At 42.3% G+C, this 24311-nt stretch overlaps 1 protein-coding gene across 40 annotated transcripts in view; it reads right to left on the minus strand.

The window, feature by feature from the left end:
• Positions 1–24311, minus strand: part of RIMS1 (regulating synaptic membrane exocytosis 1) — a 596921-nt gene that overhangs the window by 210593 nt on the left and 362017 nt on the right. For 39 of the 40 annotated variants that reach the window (XM_068983591.1, XM_068983577.1, XM_068983575.1 and 36 more), the window contains exon 1: positions 9999–10089. The exons of the other annotated variant lie outside the window; for it this stretch is intronic. In XM_068983591.1, coding sequence (XP_068839692.1) covers positions 9999–10053 — 55 coding nt within the window. In that variant the 5' untranslated portion in view covers positions 10054–10089. Of the gene's footprint in view, positions 1–9998; positions 10090–24311 lie in introns of those variants that run through there. 40 annotated transcript variants of the gene reach the window in all.

The following is a 24311-nucleotide window of genomic DNA, read 5'->3' on the forward strand; positions in this document are numbered from 1 at the left end:
TAGGCTTTTGTTTTGTGCTCAATTGTTCTATCACTTTCCTGCCTTCACTGAATAGCTCTGACTGCAGCAAAATCTAATAGCCTAAGGCCAATCTTGCACAGAGATTTCTAAAACTATGCGTCCCACCTAGAACAACGCTGGCCTCTAAGTCAGGGTATCACAGCATTTGGTCAAAGAGACCTACTGTCAGGAAGAACCTGGTCTCTGTCAAGCTGTTCTGAACAGAAACAAGCCCTGTCCAGACCTCCAGGTTCAGGGAAATAAGGCTAGCATGCTGGTTATATTTGGGTTTTCAGTCATTTCTGATCCATTTACTTATATCAAGGTATCTAATGATTTATTCTTGTTCACAGAATTCAGCTTGGGTTGGATTTTTTTCTCTATGACCTGCAATAACATAACTCATAAAAACATCAAATGGAAATTAAGATTTTTTGTGTGTTTTTTTGTTTGTTTGTTTGTTTTTGTTTTTTTAAGCAAGAGCATTCTGAGATGGTTAGATAGCACCATTGACTCAATGGACATGAATCTGAGCAAATTCTGAGAGATACTGAAGGACAGGGAAGCCTGACGTACTGCAGTCCACGGGGTCGCAAAGAGTTGGACACAACTTAGCAACTGAGCAACAACAAATCCTGAAGCAGGTCTTCCCAGGTGGGGCCTGGGGTCTGATTACCCCAAGGTCTCTGATTACCCCAGTTAGCACCCAGGGGCGGGGACCTCCTCTGTTCCCCTACGACGGAGCTTGGTTTTATCTGCTAACTTCAGAATGGAAACAGGTTACCTTCAAGTTGGCAGACTTTCTGTACCACTGAATGTCAAGTCTCTTGTTTCTGTGACCTCTAAGGTTTATAATCTGGCGCTTCCCTGATGGCTCAGATAATCGGAAAGAATCTGCCTGCAATGCAGAAGACCTGGGTTGGGAAGATCCCCTGGAGAAGGGCATGGCAACCCATTCCAGTATTCTTGCCCAGAGAATCCTTATGGACAGAGAAGCCTGGCAGGCTATAGTCCATGGAGTTGCAGAGTTCTAAGAAAAGCACAGCGTTATAACCTGGGATATGTGAGCTGAGCCTTTGGACATGGTCTCTGATTAGACTCAGGGGTTCAATGCACTCCTTGAGATTGTATGTAAAACTTTTTGTGTGTGTAAGTGCCCCCTATTTCTTCAGGTTACCTAAAGGGTTCATGATCTTTATCCAAATTAATGGCAAAGGAGTGACAAGCCTGGATGAAGGTGACTCAGCCTGGGATCTGCTCTACCACCTGGGTGCCTCACCTCAAGCTCCTCTCCCACAGGGCCCCAGCCTCAATGAGAGGTTTTCATGAAGACCCCCATTTAAGCTAGACATTCAGGAAATCCAGAAACCATACTTAGGGAAAATGAGCTTTGTGGTTACATGTAGAGAGCAAAGAAATTAACATCAGAAAGCACATTTGTGTGCTCTCAAGACTCATAAAGCACATTTTCAAGAGCCTTTCATATCGATAGGCAAGAGAAATACTATATACAGATGTCCTATTCCTCTCTGATCTCCCTGATGAGTAGCTTCATTTCAAACACATTTTCCTAAACAGGAAAACACAGAATAAATAATAAACTTATATAATTTAAATATAATTTAAATAATTTTATATAATTTAAATGTTATTAGAAATTATAATTATAATCTTGAAATAAAAGTAAAACTTCAAAGTGAATAAATATTGTTCTAATTTGGGCCTGCTTAAACGTTAACAAGTTTCAAGGGCTAAGCATTCCATGGAGAGAAAAAAAGAAAGAAAAAAACTGTCAGAAACTATTAGTAAGTCTAAAATATACAACAGATGTTACACTGCTGAAAACGTATTTGATAGAACCTACCTTTTATTACTATCAATATGCCCCCTTTAACTGAATTCAGCTTTAAAATTTGTTCAATGTTTAGAGTTTGTCAACATTTATCTCTCAAATCTTTAAAACTTACACAACTCATATAAAACTTTCTCTGAAGCAACCGATCTAAATTAAGTGGGCATCCAAAATTCTTCCTTGCACTTCTACAACAAATTGACCAATTCATTATATGGTTACAACAGTTCCCTTCTTTAATGACTAAAGATGGGCTGCCTGAAGCAGGCTGTCCAAGACCTAAACCTATCTCATTAGCCTGCAATTTACAAGCCAGATAATAAATATTGTAGCAGTCTCCTTAATTCAGTTCAGTTCAGCCACTCAGTCGTGTCTGACTCTTAGCAACCCCATGAACCGCAGCACGCCAGGCCTCCGTGTCCATCACCAACTCCCAGAGTTTACTCAAACTCATGTCCATTGAGTCGATGATGCCATCCAACCATTGATGATGCCATCCAACCATCTCATCCTCTGTCGTCCCCTTCTCCTCCTGCCCTCAATCTTTCCCAGCATCAGGGTTTTCTCAAATGAGTCAGCTCTTTGCATCAGGTGGCCAAAGTATTGGAGTTTCAGCTTCAACATCAGTCCTCCCAGTGAACAACCAGGACTGATTTCCTTTAGGATGAACTGGTTGGATCTCCTTGCAGTCCAAGGGACTCTCAAGAGTCTTCTCCAACACCACAGTTCAAAAGCATCAATTCTTCAGCACTCAGCTTTCTTTATAGGCCCAACTCTCACATCCATACATGACTCCTGGAAAAACCATAGCCTTGACTAGATGGACCTTTGTTGACAAAGTAATGTCTCTGTTTTTTAATACGCTCTCTAGGGTGATCATAACTTTCCTTCCAAGAGTAACCGTCTTTTAATTTCATGCCTGCAATCACCACCTGCAGTGATTTTGGAGCCCCCAAAAATAAAGTCAGCCATTGTTTTCACTGTTTCCTCATGTATTTGCCATGAAGTGATGGGACTGGATGCCATGATCTTAGTTTTCTGAATGTTGAGCTTTAAGCCAACTTTTTCACTCTCCTCTTTCACTTTTGTCAAGAGGCTCTTTATTATTAAAATTATTAATTCTTCAATTGATTCCTCTATGTTGTAACTTGACATACTTCTTCCTAATCTCTCTGGCCTTGGAAAATTGAGAACAGAAATCATTTATTTCATTTATTAAAAGTGTCTATGGATTACCTGGAGAGGTACAGGGAAGAATATAAAGAATATATACTTGAAGTTCACTCAGATTTTTGTCTTTCTTTTGCAAATGCCTTTCTCCAAACCTCTGACAGTACTCTCCTCAGGAATATTCCCAGGGAGTCCTTGAAACTGAGCACACCACCTTCTCCTGAAGAGCTTTCCAACCCCAGCCAATGACTAACAGCACCACGTAAAGTCAGAAAGTCAGAAGACAGCTGAGGGGACCCGCTTCCACCCAAGGGAGAGTCACTTTCCTAACAAAGTCACTTCCCTCCACGCGTGTCTCACACAAGATGGGCTCCCCGGAGCTGGGCAGAGGAGCCCGCCATGCTGTTCATCTTCCATCACCCGCTGCAGCACAGTGACGGGGAGCGTCACGGCCTCAGCCTTCCCCCTGCAGGTGGGTCTGCAGCACCCAGTGGTGATGAGCATGAGCGCAAGATTCACCATCGTCATCCATCAGGGATGATCAGCTACACCGCCAGCATGTGACTCAGTTTACAATCAAATCCTCTGTCCTCCCTGAAGCAACATTAAGTGTGTCTAGACTCAGGGACGGGAGCTGGCACTGGACAGGCAGCAGCTGATCCACACTTCATCAAGGGGCGGGTGAGGGTGGCTGGAAGCTGCCCTTCCGGTCACCTCTGGTCGTCAGATCCTATGCCTGCCCTCGGCAGAAGGCGAACCTCTTGAAAGTCCTCTACTGAGAAGAGAAGACGTAAGCTGCCCTCGGCTGCCCTCTGAACACGCGCGCTGCCAGGGAGGCGCGCCTGCAGCCCTGGCAGGCGTCCAGAGCACTCTTAGTCTGCATCAGCCCCACGCCACTGCGGCAGGCCCCTGTGACTCCCGCCCCTCCTGGGGGCAGTCTGCCAGCAGGGGCCCTCAGGACACCACGGACTCCTCAGGGCCTGTTGGCAAAAGACTTACAGTGAAGCTAAGAGATCTATCAGTTTAAAAGAGCTGTAAGCTGCCTTTCAGAAAAGCCTCAGTTGCCAAAATGCTGGGAAGGGAGGACTCAAAGAGCTCCATGGGCCCCCTTTACTCAGAAGATTGTATACCTTTAAAAACTTCACAGTGGGGTCTTCTTCTGCACAGAAAGCACCATCAGACGATCTGAGCACCTGAACACTGTGACACTACCCCTACTAAGACGAGTAGCAGAGTCTTCCCCACACTGGCATATGGAAACAGGGGCCAGGGGGCTGCTCCATCATCTGAGGACACATACCCAAATCTCGGACCCAAAGCACTGCCTGGCCCTCCCCCTTCTTTCTGACTTGGCTCCCCGGTCCTCTTATCCTAGCAGGTTTTCCTTCAAACCACAGCTTAACATCACACAGAAACTCAGGCATTTCCATAACACGCTCCACAATCAGGGCCATCAAGTCACAGGAAACCCAGCCTCAGCAACCTCTGTTTAAATGCTTCAAAATAGCAATTTATATATAAACGCACTCCTTTGTATTTTTAAGAAGATTAAGGTATGAGGCCTTCTGATTTCAGTAAAATTCAGTAAACAAGGAAAACAGTTGTCTTGGGTCAGTAAGAAAAGGAAAACATGTACTTTCTGAATTAATTGCATATTATACATATATCAAGTTGAGAGTTAAATACTAAATCATAGACAACTAAATGCACGCTTCAGATATTCACTGGAAGCATGAAACATGAAAATAACCTCATACAATACAACTAGATGATTACCATTGCATTCCAAAATGATGTTAATAAAATATCTGTGCAATTTCCCTGGTCAAATTCCTTATTCTCTCCTGATAGACTCTAGATAAAGCATTTTATTTTTTTAATTGAAGGATAATTGCTTTACAGAATTTTGTTGTTCTCTGTCAAACCTCAACATGAATCAGCCATAGGAATACACATATCCCCTCCCTCTTGAACCTCCCTCCCATCTGCCTCCCCATACCACCCCTCTAGGTTGATACAGAGCCCCTGTTTGAGTTTCCTGAGTCATGTCTTACTGTTTTGGATGATAATGAAACAAATATCCCATTCATTTTACACTTATGCATTAGATTAATATTAGAGCTTGGTTTACCTGTTCCTGAGTGCAATGTACGAAGAAGGAGAAGCTGCAGAAACACAGCCAACATAACAGCAGCACTGGAGGGGTTAAAGAGCGGCTGCTGGCCTCAGACCACTAAACTCTAGCTAGCAATGGCAGCGAATCCCCAACACAGTCAGAAATCGACTGAAATGCAAAAGAAATGCTAAATAGCATCCCCTGTGGTCCTTGCATTCTAAATCAACAACAAAAGAAAAAATCCTGCAGTGTCCAACATTACAGAGTGGTGACACTAAACAAGGCCAGAAGTGCCACTGTCATCAAAACAGATCTCCGCAGTGTACAGATTCTCACTGATTACCGCATTACTGATCCAAAGTGCTCTGTGCTACGCTACAGAGAACCCTGTGTAGCAACCACTGAAGCCCTGGCAAGTCTGTGATTAACCGTTTCCAGAACCAAAGCACAGAAGACGCTACCTTCCTGTAGGCAGAGACCTGAAACGCTGTGGGTCCCTTCAAGCCAGCACTGGATAGAAGTCCCAGGCAGAGGCTTGAAAAGGCCCTCCTCTTATCCCTCTTGTGACATTTCAGAGAGACATTCATGGACTGAGATGACAAAAGCAAGCACACCCTTGCCAGTCAGCAGACCCCAGGACACTCACCTGAGATGATCCGATCCCATTCTCAGTCTCGGGCTGTGGACCTGCCAAGCTCTGTAAACCTCATCACTTCCTCTGCAGGCTCCCTACCTGGGACTTTACTCAGCCCAGGGACGACTGGCAGGAGGAGACGCCAGCCAGGAGCTCATGAGTGACCAGGAACAGGACACAGAGCTCCCTCCAGCTGTGCTGGATGGACGCCCAGCCTGCTGCTCACCGGGCTCATCTCCAGGGAGCAAAAGGACAACCCAAACTGGTGTATCTGAGAGCTCGGGAGATGGGGTGGGCTCTCAGCTTCAATATTTTTAAAGATGCAGGCCTCTGACGACTGTGGGATCACATTTCATGGCCCACTAGACTCCCCCCACGAGACAGAATCACCCTCCTCTCACCAGATTTCCTACATTTCTTGACCCCCGCCCTGGACCATGTATAACAGAACAGCAATGATCACAACGGAACTTTGAAATGCTTTCAAATGATGTCACTCCTCCAAAGTCATGTTTATTGTGGCCTATCAATCAATTTCCAGAAACAACAAACTTCTCTAATCTAATCTAAGGGAAAATCATTGGAAAATTGGCGCCTACTGCTTCTAGTTTGCTTTAGAAAATGAAATGATCAGATGACATAATGGCAGAATTAAGACCCAGGTTTCATTTATCTAAACTAAGTACACTGTGCTTAAAGTATAGATACTGGTCAAAAATAACTATCAGCAAAGGAAAAAATTATACTGAACTATGGATCATCTCCTTTTGCCTGGAAAATCCCATGGACAGAGGAGCCTGGTAGGCTGCAGTCCATGGGGTCGCGAAGAGTCAGATACAACTGAGCATCTTCGTTTTCAATTTTCACTTTCATGCATTGGAGAAGGAAATGGCAACCCACTCCAGTGTTCTTGCCTGGAGAATCCCAGGGATGGGGGAGCCTCGTGGGCTGCTGTCTATGGGGTCACAGAGTCGGACACGACTGAAGCGACTCAGCAGCAGCAGCAGCAGCATGGATCATCTCATCATTACCAAGGCAAACGCAAAATACCAGCTTGAAACAAACTTGACTAACCTGGACATTCTCCTCCTAAAACAAACCAACAAACAAAAACAGATTTTTGGTCTGCACCTAGAATCCTTATTTTTTTCTTTACCCCAAACTTCCAAATATGCTTTAATAAACTGCTACTGCTACTGCTAAGTCACTTCAGTCATGTCTGACTCTGTGTGACCCCATAGACGGCAGCCCAACAGGCTCCCCCATTCCAGGGATTCTCCAGGCAAGAACACTGGAGTGGGTTGCCATTTCCTTCTCCAATGCATGAAAGTGAAAAGTGAAAGTGAAGTTGCTCAGTCGTGTCCGACTGTTCGTGACCCCATGGACTGCAGCCTACCAGCCTCCCCTGTCCATGGGATTTTCCAGGCAAGAGTACTGGAGTGGGGTGCCATTGCCTTCTCCATTAATAAACTGGCTCGAATCTAAAATTAGCCACATGGTTGCTAGTTGAAAAGAGAAAGGGAAATACACATTAGTTGAGTGAGCCTGTGCCAAATATTGTGCTAAATAAGCATGTGCATTGTTTTTAATTCATGTATTTTTCACAGGCATACGGCAAAGTTGATATTACTTATCCCATATTATAGATGAGGCTCAAGAAGCCAGCAAACTTGCCCTAGGTCACATGGTTCATGACTAGCAGAGCTGGGATTGGAACTTGGCCTCATCTAACCAGGAGGCCCAGCTTTTCATGAACCCGGTACATAGACGCTGCGGAGATTATTTTTGTAGATCACCTTGAAGTCCTCTCAGGTTTTGTCAAAGTGCTAGGGATTTGGTGTGGAAACTGGTGAGGCAGGAGGGCTGACATTCGTCTACCTCTGTGTCCCACGTTTGGAGCCAGGGAATATTCTCCAGGCCAGCCTATGGGGCAACACGTGCTCTGTCATACAGACACACCAGCATCCGGGTCTAGAGATGGAGGTGCCGGCTCTACAGGTGCACTGGGGAGAACCAGGAGAAGAACAGTCACACCCTCAGTAACCAATGCCCTCGCCCCCAGCTGAGCCTGGCAGCGTGGATTCTGACTGTGGGGAAGTGAAAGAGGCTGTGGATATGGGACTTCCGGTGGTTACTGGCTGGTCCAGTGGTTAAGACTCTATGCTTCCTATGCAGGGGGCATGGGTCCCACTCCTGGTCCAGGAACTAAGATCCTACATGCCCTAGCGCATGGCCAAAAAGAAGGAGTCTATGGATCTGAAAACATTTTTCTGTACTAATGTTTTCTGTGGCTATCATTATACCTCAGACTTCCCTGGTGGTTCAGATGGCAAAGCATCTCTTTCCAATGCAGGAGACCCGGGTTCGACTCCCGGGTTGGGAAGATCCCCTGGAGAAGGAAATGGCAACCCACTCCAGTACTCTCGCCTGGAAAATCCCATGGACAGAGGAGCCTGGTAGGCTACAGTACATGGGGTCGAAAAGAGTTGGACACGACTATTTCTTTTCCATATTTCTCTTCTTCTATTTCTTTTTTTTTCCCATTTAGCACCTGGAATGGGCTTGTTTCAAATGATAACATCATTTGAATGCTACTCATCTAATACCTATCCCTCATTTCATCTTAGAAACTTATGTTAATTTGATGTAATTATCTTGAGTTCCCTACATGGAAACAAATTGCTATTTCTAACCAAAGATGCTTGATAAACCAAGTAAAGTCTCTGAAATGGTACATACAGCTTCCCTAATTATAGAACCCAAATAGAAAGTTGAGTTTTAAGAGTGGCTAAGGTTGACCTCATTTTAAAAGACCCTTTCTCTTGTGTCCAGGTACTATTTACTCTGACATCCCATGAACGGTAAGGTGAAGGATGTCTTTCATGGAGGCCACGGTCCACATGTAAATAAGAGGAAAAAATCCTACTTCCATCTGTCAATTCAGAAATGTATATTAACAATATTTACTCACTGAAAATATTTCTACCACTTTGTCTATCTGAGCCATGTGTATCCCTCTCTGGGGTTATGTGTCTCACAGCCTCCTACTCAGCTGTGGACCACAGTCACCCCAAAGACCAGCTAATTTGTCTTTGTCATTGCTGTTCAGTAGCCTAGTCATGTTTGACTCTTTGCAACCCCATGGCCTGTAGCATGCCAGACTTCCCTGACCCTCACCAACTCCCTGAGTCTTGCCCAAGTTCATGTCCATTGCAATGGTGATACCATACAGCCATCACATCCTCTGTCTCTTAGGAGAAGACACATAAGACCTAACACCAACCACGATGCTGAGCTTGCTTCACATACACCACTGACTGCTTGTTTTGTGGTCAGCGTCATGGCTTGTGTTTGTGAAAAGCTCCAGCTGTTTCACAAGCATTCAGAATCCATTATTTGGATAAAGTGACACAAACTTCGCATTTGGCAGTAAGATCATCTACAGCATTTTTCTGTATTCCACGTCTATGATCCTTTTTGCAAGAGAGAAATAGAGATACAGGCATAGAAAACCAACATATGGACACCAACTGGGAGATTGGTATTGATGCACACACACTACTGATCATATGTACAAAGTAGGCAACTCATGAGATCCTACTGTATAGCACAGAGAAGTCGACTCAGTCCTCTGTGGAGACCTAAATAGGAAGGAAAGCCAAAACGGAGGGGATATATGTATACATGTGGCTGGCTCACTTTTCTGTACAGAGGAAACTGACACAGCAATGTAAACCAGCTATACTCCCATAAAATTAATTTAAAAATTCCCGTTTGGGGTCTGATTCCCTACCAGTAATGACTCCAACTTCTCAAGTCTTTCTCATTCTTTAAATGCACGATAGCAAAGCACAGAATACATGGACTACAAACAAGACTCATGAACAATTAAACAGCTAGCTACTGCTTTCTCTTCAGAAAACACTGAGATTCTAATATTTACCTCTTTCTTGACTTAGCCATTTCTCAAGAAAATACAATCACAAATATGACTAACCACCCTATAACCTTTAGGGCTATCTTACAAGTCTCATCATGTCTTTTCAAAGAAAAGCACAGATGATCAAGTTGAAAGCTGGAAACTGCTCTATTGAGAAAATGGAACAAAATCATGTTCTACCTGATGCACGCTGTTAATATTTGCATGGGAGGTAGGTGGTGTGAGCATCCGACTGGACAAAACAATGAAGTGGGATTCCCGAGCCCCAGACTCTGGTCAGGCTTACCAGCACCTGTTCTCCAGGCTTCCACGCTCCCCTCTTTGGAGTTGACCGCCCTCATATCTTCCCACCCTTCTGAAGACACAGGTGTCCCGGGGGCACACGTGACAGCAGCTTCTCAGAGAAGTCCAGCCTGGCTCTGAAACAAGCTCAAGATCTCATCCAAGCAGCGTACACGGTGTCTCCTCCGGCCCTCCACTCAGGCCACTGAGCTACCTGGAGGTCAGGAGCAGCAGCAGACGGAACCCAGGGATGCTGCTATGAGTGGGAGAAAGTCGCTCTACACACCTAACTCAGGTCATCACAGGCACTGCCTGGACAGGACGCTGCACGTGAGCCTCGGTGGCCTGGTGGCCTGGAGCCTGGTAGCATTTACTGAGCAGAAACATATTGGCGTCTCTGCTGGATTTTAACCAGATCCACAGGATTCAGGAAATAAGCTCTCAGCCAGATGACACTCTGCTCCAAGTCCTTCCTTCTGTTTACCTACCCCCCAGTCATTCTAACTAGTGTCCTTTATCCTGCTGTGTGCTCATTTGTAGAGGGCGCTAAATAAAGGCTTTTTATGACAACCACATGGCCAGTCGCCCATAGGATGACTCCTTAAAGCTCCAGTCTTCTGCTTCTGTGTAGGGACATTAAAACTAGGTCAATGAGAAGGTTCCTTGGTATTAGAGCTCTGACTTGTGAAGAAAAACAGTTTTGCTTCCTGAAGAAACATTTGAAATTAGGCTATCTTTTATACATATTATATATTCTTTATATAATATTTTTCTCCTATTACATAAACTTTTACAGGTAGATTCCTTCTTCCTATCGCTGTATTTTCTCAGCAGAGGCAAATACTTTAAATACACACACACACACACACACACACACATGGCTCTGGGATTCTTTTCTACTACCTGTGACATGATGTAACATTTCTAGACTATAAAGAGCTGTATCTTCTTTTAGATAAAATGCGAACTCCAACTTTATGGGAACAAAAAGGAATTAGGGAATTATATTTTCCTCTACTAACCAGAACAACAGATACATATAACTTTAAGAATATACTATTGTGCAGGTGATCATTACTTTTTGGATTTTAATACAAATAACATAAATTGTAAAAATGAGGTATGTGCAGATATCTCATACTTCCCAAAACATGTCCAAGGGTTTTATTTTTAATGTGATCCTTTTAAAAGTCTTTATGGAATTTGTTATAATATTGCTTCTGTTTCATGTTTTGGTTTTTTGGCCTCAATGCATGTGGGATCGACTAGGAATGGAATCCACACTCCTTGCATTGGAAGCCCAAGTATTGACTGCTGGACTGCCAAGGGAATCCCTCCACGGGTTTTAAAACAAATCTGAAAAGGGACCAGAATAGAATGCATTACAAGGGAATCAACAGCTTACAGAAACAGATATGGAGTAAACATCCAGACTAGTGTCTCCTGGAAACTAAACTCTTATATTACCCACCCAATATTTCTATTTAACCAAGCTTTTAGTTTCCAAATTAAACTTTAGTACTAATACAACAGCTGGAAAATAGAGATAAAAAGTATTACAGTCAAATGCCAATACTGCTAATGTTGAAATATTAATCACATAACAATACCCTGGGAACTAGAAGTTTGTTTGTTTGTTTTCCCTCCACAGTCCTGGCAATTAAAACAAAACAAAATCTGATTTTAAATCACAATCTCTTACTAGTGCACACTGAAGTAATAATCAGTTGGACACGACTGAGAGACTTCACTATCACTTTTCACTTTCATGCATTGGGGAAGGAAATGGCAACCCACTCCAGTGTTCTTGCCTGGAGAATCCCCGGGACGGGGGAGCCCGGTAGGCTGCCGTCTATGGGGTTGCACAGAGTTGGACACGACTGAAGCGACTTAGCAGCAGCAGCAGCAGCAGCATTGAATCTCTATGTTCTATATAACCCCAGAACATTAAGAAACAGCACTGAAATACTGTCTAGCAATGATTTGTGTGTGCATGCTCAGTCCTGTCCCACTCTTTTTGACTGCAGGGACTGTAGCCAGCCAGGCTCCTCTGTCCATGAAGCTTTCCATGCGAAAATACCAGAGTGGGTTGCCATTTCCTACTCCAAGGGGATCTTCCTGATCCAGGGATCAAAGCCGCAGCTCTTGCATCTCCTGCACTGGCAGGTGGATTCTCTACCCCTGTGCCACAGCAAGGTCCTGCACAGTAAATTTATCCATTATTCCTCAGCTGACTCATCTGCGCAATGTCCTTTGCTGCTCACAACCATATCTCAGAGAAAAACAAGGTATACCTCCACATAGACAAATATACTGAGCAATTATAGACAATGGCATTATAAGGCAGATTGCACACACCTGATGGGATATAAGTAAAGCATCTACTTTCCCAAGAGGTTGCAGACTAGAGACAGACCAGGTAGAAATAACTCATTCTGTGAGCCACATGGGTATTCTTTTAATGCACTGGTGTAATGATATAAATAATTCATTTTTTTTTTCCAGGTTGAGAACTTCATTCACACTTGCCTTTCCTGAGTCATAAGGCTGCAGCCTTTCTTGTATCAGGATTTACAGTTTTTCTACAAGGATTTCTTGGATACTAGAAGAACTCTGTCTATAAATTATCTAGCTTGAGAAAGTTTCAAAGGTCAAAAACACTCAAAGAATGTGATGCTATTAAGGACCTCTGGATCCCAGATCACACTGAAATTCTGAAATACAGGTATGGGAATTACACTTTCCAAGTTGTCCTGATGAAACCATTTTCCATGAAATGAACACAGACCCCCGAGGACCCTCCCTGTCCTTTGTCTCACAGTGTGTGTGTGTGAAAGGGATCTTTCAGGAAGAACTGGTCACCCAGCTTTCCTTGGTCTGTGCTCACCAAGCTCGGGATCTTAAGGCTCCCAGATCACATTCCATACATCTACTTGGTATAGAATAAAGGGTATCAGAATAGCAAATAGCCCAACACATCAGATAGTGACAGGATATGAGCCAGGGCTGGTTGGAAAATTCCAGTGAGAATCTCTTTAGGGAGACTAGGGGAAAGACAACTCAGTTATGAAAGGTAGAGAAACAAAGAAAAGGCAAATGGCTGTTCTGGAAAGTGACCACTTTGTAAGCCCAACTCTCCCCATGGAATATTCCTCCGATACACACTCTCTGACGCATCCCACACATCTCCTAGAGGAGACCTAGCAAAGCAGGACAATTCGAAATTAAGTGCTAATGTCATTGGTGGCAACATTCCCTGCTGGCTTGGTGGTAAAGAACCCACCTGCCGACGCAGGAGCCACAGGAGACACACGTTCAATCCCTGGATCAGGAAGGTCCCCGGGAGGATGAAATGGCAACCCAGTCCACTATTCTTGCTTGGAAAAGCCCAAGAACAAAGGAACCAGGCAGGCTACAGTCCATGGGGTCGCAGAGTTGGACACGGCTGAGCATGCGTCCATCGCACTGTGGATGAACCTGGAGATGATCAAACTAAGCGAAGTCATTCAGATGGAGAAAGACAAAGACCTTATGGTATCATGTACGTGTGGAATCTAAATATCATACAAGTGAACTTATGTATGAAACAGTTACAGACTCACGAAGGGAATAGGCTTGTGGTTGCCAAGGGGTATAGGGGGATGAGAGAGGGAAAGATTGAAAGATCCGGATTACCAGTTCAAATTATTATCCATAGAATGAATAAACGAAGTCCTACTAGATAGCACAGGGAACTATATCCCATCTTCTGGGATAAACCATAATGGAAAAGAATAGAAAAAAGAACAAGTGTGTGTATACATATATGTACATATAACTGAGTCACTTGGCTGTACAGCAGAAATGAACACAACATTGTAAATCAACTATACTTTAATAGATTGAATTAACGAAATAAAACAGAATGAAATTGAGGGCTTTTCACGGTGCTGAGATACTTTAAAGGACAGTCAAAAGTTGAACATTTCAGCCTAAAGTCTGGCGTGAATGCTTTAGCAATTACTGCCCTGCTCTGTAAAACAGAAAACATGTCAAAAGAAAAAGAAACCCAAACGGTAAAGCCAAAATATTGATTCTCTGAGGGCCACTTCATAGCACTTTTCTGTTCTTCAGAACATTATTGTCATTGTTTTTTATTTAAGTCAAGTCCGACTCTTTGCAACTCCAGGGACCATAGCCTGCCAGGTTCCTCTGTCCATGGAGTTTCGGAGGCAAGAATACTGGAGTGGGTTGTCATTTCCTTCTCCAAGGGATTTTCTGGATCCAGGGATCAAACCTGTATCTCCTCCTTGGCAGATAAATTCTTTACCACTGAGCCACAAGGGAAGCCCATTCTTCAGAACATAGGTCACTGATTATAAAGAAATGGAAGGCTCCTGAGCTTGAAGCTCTCCCTGATCAAGGACCAAAGGAAATGTTAATTTCTTGCCTTGAGATTAAATCACAATGTATGCAATAAAAATTCAGTCTACAAAATCCATCCAACTTGAAAGAGATTTCAAGTTCTTACAAGAGATACATTGTGTTTTGTTTTTTTCCTCCCAGTACTCAGATAGAAACAAGGTTTCTCATTTATCCAAACTATGTGAAATTTAATATTAATTTTCTTTTCATTGTGGGGGAAGCTCTCTGAGGGTCATATTCTCACACAGAGACGCCAGTTCCAATCACCTGCCTCTTGCAGGGACCACTGCTCCTCACAGCCCCAGGTTGCTTAAGGCCCCAGACATCACCCATCTTTATCCAACTAGAGGCATTACTGAAGCATCATCCCACATCCTTATGTAGTTGGTTTTCTCATTTCACTTCTGCCATTTAGAGGTTTCTCTTTTACGCAAACTCAGTGATGCATTTTTAAATAAATATTTTCTACATCCACCATTTATAGGTTTTTGCCAGTGGAAGTTTGCTCTTAGTTTCTTTAGCTTAGGCAGACTTGTAACTATAAACTGGAAATGGTTTCCAGGGGTGTGCTGCTTGGCTTTATCACCTGGATATGATGGCAGTTTAAAATCTAATGGGTAAGCTCAAAATCCATTAAGGGGATATATTATATTTATTTGTCTTTCAGTTCAGCTCAGTTCAGCTCAGTCATGTCCGACTCTTTGTGACCCCATGAACTGCAGCACGCCAGGCCTCCCTATCCATCACCAACTCCCAGAGTTCACTCAAACTCACTTTCATCGAGTCAGTGATGCCATCCAGCAGGACTACAATTGAAGTGGGGTAAATAATATGATATCTTTTCCTATTAACTTGTGGCCCAAATACCTAGCTTCCTACAGCAGTGGACACGAGTTAGTTCTCCATAAAGAAAACAACTAATTCAAAGGGCTTAGTAGAAATGCTAGAAATGATAAGATTTCAAACAGCAGGTTATTAAGGAAATCACACTGTCAAGGAGAGGTGGAAGACTATTTACATGATGTACAAGCTAATTAATTAAACACAGAGTAAAAGCCTATAGCTTTACTTCATTATTTCTAAGCTCCATTTACCTTTCTATTTATTTTTATCCTAATTGCTGTCCCTTTTCTGTTTTTGTTAAAGAATGTTTCAAATCTTTCTAGGAATTAAGCAAAACTTACCAGAACCAATGATTTCCCAGAACAGGAGGTCCCTAAGTTCCACCTCAATTGCATTTCCAACCAAATCACACTGAGGCCAGTCTTTTTTCTGCTCTTATACCATGACTTAAGGGCCACAGTGTTTCTGGTTTGCTTAGTCCTCCCATACTTAGTTCAAAAAAATCTTAAAAATGATATATGTGCTTCAGGTCAAGATAAAACATGCTTATGTTCCCCACTTCTGTGCCATGAATGTAATAAAAATATTTATTCCAAAAAAATAGTACTTTTTACTATTTCTTCAAAAGAGAAAAAGCCTGTGCTGTACACCCAGTTGGGTGTCCTGCAAGAAATGATAACAAGCTACTCCTAGACTCTCACTGGAAGGATGATTATAAGATAAGCTCTGACAAGAAGAAAAATGAAAGCAGTAAAGAAAAGAGATGTAAAAGGTAATAACGAACATGAAATCAGGTAAAACATATTAAAGACATTGGCAAATCTAAGTAAGTCTTAATTATAAAAATAGTAACACCTACTTATATGAATGGGGAAAGACAATCTGAACCTATTCTAGAGAACAGTAACATAAACAGTAGGGAAAGCAGTAAATTTTAGAGGAGAGTTAAAATATGTTAAAGTCATCTTTCATAGAGTTAGTGATTTTAGATTTCGCTAAAAAATTATCAAACTAAGCATTGCATTGAGTTCAGGGTAGCATTAAGACTACCACAGGAATGTATTAATATAATGCCTTCAGCTTGAAAATAAGTGAAAAAGCACATGAAACAACCTTATCAATATTGCAGAAGGCATGAAGAAAAAAATCAAAGCAAAGGAGTAACTGGTAAACAGAAAACCCAAGTGAACTTAATATGAAGGAATATGTTTATGGTAGGAGTTTAAACATACAAAGAATACAAAAAGAAAAATAAAGAATGTGTGCTGCTTTATCATCCAGATACAAGTAGATACAATACTTTGATCTTTCAGTTTTCTTTACACATATTCTGTAAACATTCTTTTTCAAAAACATACCATATAGTATGTATACAACTAGCATTACCTTTCTCTCAATAATCACAAACATATTTTATGTTGTAAATATAAGAATATACATTAACTTTTACTGCAATACAGTATTCCTTTAACCAGAGCTTCTTAATTTGAAAACTGAGCTGGCTTTCAATTCCTGTATTATAAAGTGTTGTAATAAGAAGTATTTATCCATATTCATCATAAAAGTTTTACTCTGCCAAGATACTCTTTGGGATGCAGTAACATCTTATATACCAAATGTCCCTGGATTCCTTGGATCATGCAGTACTGTTTTTAGTGCAAGAAATCCATGTATGAGTGCACCTGTGCAGTACAAACCCGTGTTGTTTCAGGGCCAACTCTACCTGGGTCAGGGCTCCAAAGTACACCCGGAAAAGCCAACTCTATTATGGCCTGTAAACATTAGTAGAGTCATTATGTTGTTTTTTCCAGCCAAATTATTCCCCATATAAATAAGCAACTTTTTTTCATGGGAAGTTTGTGTGATACAAAATAACATTTTTTTCATGGAAGAATCAGCACTTCATAATTTAGGAAGGGTCAAGTCTGAGATTTGGAAAGGTCACTGAAGGCTCTGTGACCATAACCTTGACCTCACAATGGACTCACCAAAGAGATGCTAAGAAAATCAGATGCTTGGGCCTCAGTCCGGAACCATCAGATCAGGAGCTCTGGGCTTGGGACCTGAACATTGGTACCTTTTTTTGTGAAGCTCCTCAAGTGATTATAATGTACTCTGAACCAATCCTACAGTTCTCAATTCAGCTATTTGCTTTAATAAAATAAACTGGGGCCCAGCTCCACACTGAACTAATCAGAATCTCTTCGTGATGCCTCAACCTTTTTTTAACTGAAGCATAGTTGATTTATAATGTTGTGTCAATTTCTGCTGGACAGCCAATTGATTCAGTTACACAAATATACACTCTTTTTTAAATATTCTTTTCCATTATGCTTTATCCCAGGAGACTGGATACAGTTCCCAGTGCTATACAATAGGACTTTGCTGTTCATGCATCTCATATATACTAGCTTGCATCCACTGACCCCAAATTCCCAGTCCACCCCTGCCCCTACCCCACCCCTCCAGCAACGACAAAACTGTTCTCTATGTCTGTGAGTCTTGTCTCTGTTTTGTAGTTGCCATTGTTTAGATCCCACACAACAGTGACATCATACATTGTTGCTGTTCAGTCGCTAAGTCATATCCAACTCTTTGAGACCCCATTAACTGCAGTATGCCAGGCTTCCCTGTCCATCAGCAACTCCTGGAGTTTGCTCAAACCCATGTCCATTGAGTCAGTGATGCCCTCCAACCATCTCATCCTCTGCTACCCTCTTCTCCTCCTGCCTTCAATCTTTCCCAGCATCAGGGGATGCTTTTCCAGTGAGTTGGTTGTTCACATCTGGTGGCCAAAGTATTGGAGTTTCACCTTCAACCATATGACATCACATGACATCTGTCTTTTCCTTTCTGACTTATTTTATGTAGTATGATAACCTCTATGCTCCCCTAGGAGGTTCTAAAGAGTACCCAGGAATGAGGATCACTGGCATACTCTATCCCTCTAATTCTATTGCCCAAGGTAACCTAGTCCTTCAAACTAGGATCTAAACTGTTCCCTCAATCACTGGTCTCTGGGCTGTTTCCTTTCACAGGTCTGGACGTCTCCTGTTTCCTTCTGTGCATGTGTCTCTGCATTTCTCATTGCTCAGGCCCACCTCTCTGACTTAAATGCCACATTGATTCTTTCCACAAAATTCTACTGCAGCTCTGACATGAAGCCCTGGCATCCCAGCTTTCCTTCTGATTCTTGTTAACGTTTACTGTCTCTGCATCCTCTTTGGTGTCACAGAAATAGAAACACGTATTGAGCACTTGCAGTGTACCATCATCTCATTTAATCTTTACAACAACTCCGTGGAACGTGTACAGTTAATTACTCCACAAGTTCCAAACACAATGCACTTGAGCCTTACAGAGGTTAAGAAACATGCCCAGTGGGTTTAGTCTCTGGCAGTCCCTCAAACTGCCTGTTTCTCCCTGATTGTGGATGGCAATCTTCTTTAAAAAGTAACTACCCTGTGACATTCCTGATCATCTTATCCTTTTCACAAATGGAAACCAATGGAGTCAAGCTCCAGACGTGAGTGTTAATTTACCGTGTGTGGATACAAACACGTGGAGGCTGTGGTCTCTTTCGTCCTGAGAATGCAATTATTATGGACTGGATTGTGTTCCTGCCAAAATTCATATGTTAAAGCCCTTACCCCAACTCCCTGACAGTGTAACCATGTCTGTGGATAGCATCTTTAAAGAGACAATCAGTTTGAAAGAACCTCATTGGGATGTTCCCTAATCCAAAATGCACAGTGTCCTCAAAAGGAGAGGAAACATGGATGCTCACAGAGAGGAAAGACAAAGCAGAGATTCAGAGAGAGGGACGCTCCTCACAGGCCGAGGACAGAGGTCTGTTCACGGACCCCAGAAGGGCCGACCCTGCCGACACTCAGGCGCTGCAGTCCCGGCCTCCAGACTGGGAGAAGCAAACTTCTCTTGTTCAGATTACCCAGGCTGTTGAGAACGTCAATTCCTGGGCAAGCTGACAAGAAGTCCAGGGGTCCCCAAGGAGGGAGGGGTCTGGAATTCTTAAGGAGGAGGAAAGGACAAACATTTTTTTTCCCCCTCTACATTCCTTAGGATTATATAACAATAATGTATCCTGCTTGAGGACAGTTTCTGGAAAAAAACCTTCTGGCTAATCCTATTATCTTAAAACATAAATTATGGGAGTGGGTCTAGTAAGGTCTTTACAACCTCCAGATATTCTTTTGATTCACTGTAATAACTAATTAAAAGTATATAACTCCATTGATAACAATAGTGAGGGGGCACGCTTTCTGCCCTCTTCTGAAGTTTATGTCAGAAGCTTTCTCTATCTCTTTTATACTTTAATAAAACTTTATTACACAAAAAGCTCTGAGCGATCAAGACTCATCTCTGGCCCCAGATTGAATTACTCTCCTCTGGAGGCCAAGAATCCCGGTATCTTTCATGGTTCAGCAACAACCTTTCATTCTGGGGACCCCCGGACTTCTTATCAACCTGCCTAGGAATGGACTCTCTCACTGTGGCATCATGATACAGCAGCTTAAGAAACTGATATATATTACCTCGGACACACCAGAGTCAGACTTCATCAGAATTAAAATTAATCTGGCCCTTGGTGTAGAACTGGAGCTTTTAAGAAGACCCAAATGTAGAAGTCCAACTCAGGAAGAATACCAAGACTCTCAAAGAAGATGGCTACAGAAAGTAACCATTCAGTGCAGATCAGCAGTGCCAGGTGGATGCCCATAAAGTATGAATAAGAATAACATGCAAGATAACACCTAGATTTCCAATCTGGCACCTGGCACCAGGGAGTCAGTATCAGTAATCCAGTTTCTAGTTCCTACAGGGGGATTCGTTAGGGCCAAGTGTTAGTTCCAGAAGGACTCCAACAAAAAGCTGGACACGACTGAGCAACTAACACCTTCACTTTCACTTTTCACAAAGATCCAGGGATGGAAGTCTAATAACGAAAACCAGGCACCATCCTGGGGCCTAGTCTCAGGAATATGTTAGAAACCAGATTTCTAGGGCTGGGCCTTGACTGAGGACAGAACAGTGCTGGTCCTCAGAAGTCTGGCTGGAGCTGGGACCAGTGTGCATTCTACCTCTTCTTGCTGCAAATGGAAAATGGTGCCGGGGCAGGGCAACTGACAGTGCCCACGACGTTCACTTCTCTGTTCAACAGTGTGTGAAAGGGGAGGCTTTCTCTTTGTTTGTTTGCTTCCCAAGTCTCTCCCAGGTTCTGATGCTCTGTTATTCTGTGAAACTGAACCCCAAATAAGGACAACCTTTTCATTCACTGGATAAAATGGGTCACAAACACTGCAGTATGATTCTGCATTTTGAAAGGATATTGAAGTAATAACCTAAGAGATAAAATAGATGCACTGAAATTTTCAGTATCAACTCTCCTTCTAAATGCATTTTGAAGCACAGATAGTTTCTCTTAAGACGTCCTTCAATCATACACCCAAACATTCCATTTTAAAAACTGTCAGCATACGTGTCAAATTTGTACTTGATTAGTTTTGAAAATGAGATGTAAACAAGATTTTCACTGAGTTTCTCCTGATGCTAGAATAGAAATCTCCTTCAGATGTAGCTAAATGAGGAGTATTTCTAGCCATGGATGAATTTGGGGAAAATATTATTGGATATAATCAGGTTAGATTTATAGATGTAATTTTTCTTTTTATAGAACTTCTTTTAAGTCAGAGCTCCCGCTTTCGAATCAAGGAGATTTTCCAGTCCTTTATATATTATGGAGAAACTGTAATTCTGAAAAACTCAGCTCCTCACCATGATGTTTCCCAAAATGTTCTTATCCCATTGTCTTGGAAATTAGGCATTAGCACATTAGCTCTGACAACCCCCAACATGCATGGACACTGTTACCTATATCCACTCAGTCTCTAAGATTTAAATTACATAGGTGATTAAAACAGTCAAGGTCATTTTATACCCACTGTAAGAAGAAATTAGTTCTCAGACTTTCTCGAAGGAATCTAAACTGAAGCACCTAACACTCTAAACACTGGCTCTTCCAACAGCTGCAAGGGAGAATTAAATTCCTCTTCCCCACAGAAATAGTAGGAATCAGTGAAAGATTAATGTACGAAAGGTCAAAGAGAAGCAAAGGCTATCAGAGTTCTATGTGGATCAACCGCTGATAGATGGTGGGTAAAATTATGAGAGGGCCCAGAAGACACCAAAACTGATCCCTCGCAACTTATCAAGGGGAAGTTAAATAGCAATTTTCTGTTTTCCTATTTTAGTGGATATCAAGTGAACCTGTGCACATGATGAAAATTAAAGACTTCTGAGGCAGCTACAATAACTCATTTATCCTCATGGCCCTTCTGCCCACACTGTCGACTCCATTACCCAACCTATTTCAAAATGATCACTTTCTTATTTCTGCTAATGGAGAGCACTCTAATGTTTAAGTAACTTTGCTCTATCCACTAACCACTCTATTTAGGATATTCTCTATTGATTTCTAATTTTATGACATCATGTTAAAAACCAATGAAAGAAGAGACTTTATTAAGCTTACTGTGATACTGATACCCTTTTGCTTTCAAAGCCAATAGATTTATTTCTATATATATATTTGTATACTTAAGTTGTCTTAACTCCCTATTTCTTGGCCTAAAATTTGAGCAGGATGTTGAACATTTTAGATAAGAATATTCATCAGTTCAGTTCAGTCGCTCAGTCGTGTCCGACTCTTTGTGACCCCATGAACTGTAGCACACCAGGCCTCCCTGTCCATCACCAACTCCCAGAGTTTACCCAAATTCATGTCCATTGAGTCTGTGATGCCAGCCAACCATCTCATCCTCTGTCGTCCCCTTCTCCTCCTGCCCTCAATCTTTCCCAGGATCAGGGTCTTTTCCAGTGAGTCAATTCTTCACATCAGATGGCCAAATTATTGGGAGTTTCAGTTTCAGCATGGTCCTTCCAATGAATATTCAGCACTGATTTCCTTTAAGATTCACTGGTTGGATCTCCTTGCAGTCCAAGGGACGCTCAAGAGTCTTCTCCAACACCACAGTTCAAAAGCATCAATTCCTCAGCGCTCAGTGTACTTTGTGTCCAACTCCCACATCCACACATGACACTGGAAAAACCACACCTTTGAGTAGACGGGCCTCTGTCAGTAGAGCGATGTCTCTGCTTTTTAATATGCTGTCCAGATGGGTCATAGCTTTTCCTCCAAGAAGCAAGCATTTTCTAATTTCATGGCTGCGTCACCATCTGCAGTGGTTGTGGAGCCCCAAAAATAAAGTCTGCCACTTTCCATCATTTCCCCTTCTATTCGCCATGAGTGGGACTGGATGCCATGATCTTAGTGCTCTGAATGTTGAGTTTTAAATGAGCTTTTTCACTCTCCTCTTTCACTTTCATCAACAGGCTCTTCAGTTCCTCTTTGCTTTCTGCCATAAGGGTGGTGTCATCTGCATATCTGAGGTTATTGATATTTCTCCCGGCAATCTTGATTCCAGCTTGTGCTCCATTCAGTCTGGCATGTTGCATGATGTACTCTGCATGTAAGTTAGATAAGCAAGTTGCCAATATGCAGCCCTGATGTACTGTTTTCCCAGTTTGGAACCAGTCCATTGCTCCATGACCGGTTCTAATTGTTGCTTATTGACCTGCATACAGATTTCTCAGGAGGCAGGTAAGGTAGTTTGGTATTCTCATCTCTTGAAGAATTTCCCACAGTTTGTTGTGATCCACACAGTCAAAGGCTTTAGCATAGTCAATGAAGCTGTAGTACACGGTTTTCTGGAATTCTCTTGCTTTTTTGGATGATCCAACGGATGTTGGCAATTTGATCTCTGGTTCCTCTGCCTTTTCTAAATCCAGCTTGAACATCTAGAAGTTCACGGTTCATGTACTGTTGAAGCCTGGCTTAGAGAATTTTGAGCATTACTTTGCTAGCGTGTGAGCTGAGTGCAATTGTGCGGTATTTTGAACATTCTTTGGCATTGCTTTTCTTTGGGATTGGAATGAAAACTGATCTTTTGCATTCCTGTGGACACTGCTAAGTTTTCCAAATTTTCTGGCATATTAAGTGCAGCATTTTAACAGCATCATCTTTTAGAGATGATAATTAAAGAATATCCACATGCTTATCTCTATCTCTCTGTTCTCCAAATCGTTTGTCCCCCATATCTGTCAGTTTTTCCTTTATTTTAACATGGACATAATATTTATCTTCAACTGTGTAAAACAAAGAGACCAAAATAAGTATACATATACTCAATGCAGAAAGGGGTTTATTCTAAAAATTGAAAACCAGTAACTGGCATTGAACTGTGGTGCTAGAGACTCTTGAGAGTCCTTTGGACAGCAAGGAGGTCAACCCAGTCAGTCCTAAAGGAAATCAACCCTGAATATTCATTGGAAGGACTGTTGCTGCAGCTGACGCTCCAATACTTTGGCCACGTGATGCAAAGAGCTGACTCACTGGAAAACACCCTGATGCTAGGAAAGATTGAAGGCAGGAGGAAAAGCAGGGGCAGGCGACAGAAAATGAGACAATTGGATGACATCACTGACTCAATGCACATGAGTTTGACCAAAATCCTGGAGACAGTGGAAGACATGGAAGTCTGGCATGCTGCAGTCCATGGGGGTTGCAAAGAGTCAGATATGACTTAGTGACTGAACAGCAAAACTGGCATTTACCATATTATTACGTGTGAATACTTCAGGACCAAGTAAAAACCAGTAACAGGCAGATGTTAAATTTCCTATTCTACAGATGAACTTTCAGGCTTCCTGTTCACTTAGAGGAAAGATTACCTAGCTTAACAGTCAAATAGTCTATTTCAATTACTAAAATAATGCCATATTCTTGATTGCTTCATGTTTGGACCATGATTTTCCTTAACAGTTTCCCCCCGCCCCCCATCAAGTTTTAACTGTTCCTCTTTATTGTTGAGAAAGACAGCCTTTCTTTACCACATTAATAATATCAAGCAACTGACTAGTCATTGGATACGTCTTGGAATCCATGGCATCCTTCTCAAAAAGATATTCTTTGTGGAGCTTCCGATATATGATC

Source organism: Capricornis sumatraensis, chromosome 11 (genome assembly GCF_032405125.1).
Source record: "Capricornis sumatraensis isolate serow.1 chromosome 11, serow.2, whole genome shotgun sequence".
NCBI classification, from domain to species: Eukaryota; Metazoa; Chordata; class Mammalia; order Artiodactyla; family Bovidae; genus Capricornis; species Capricornis sumatraensis.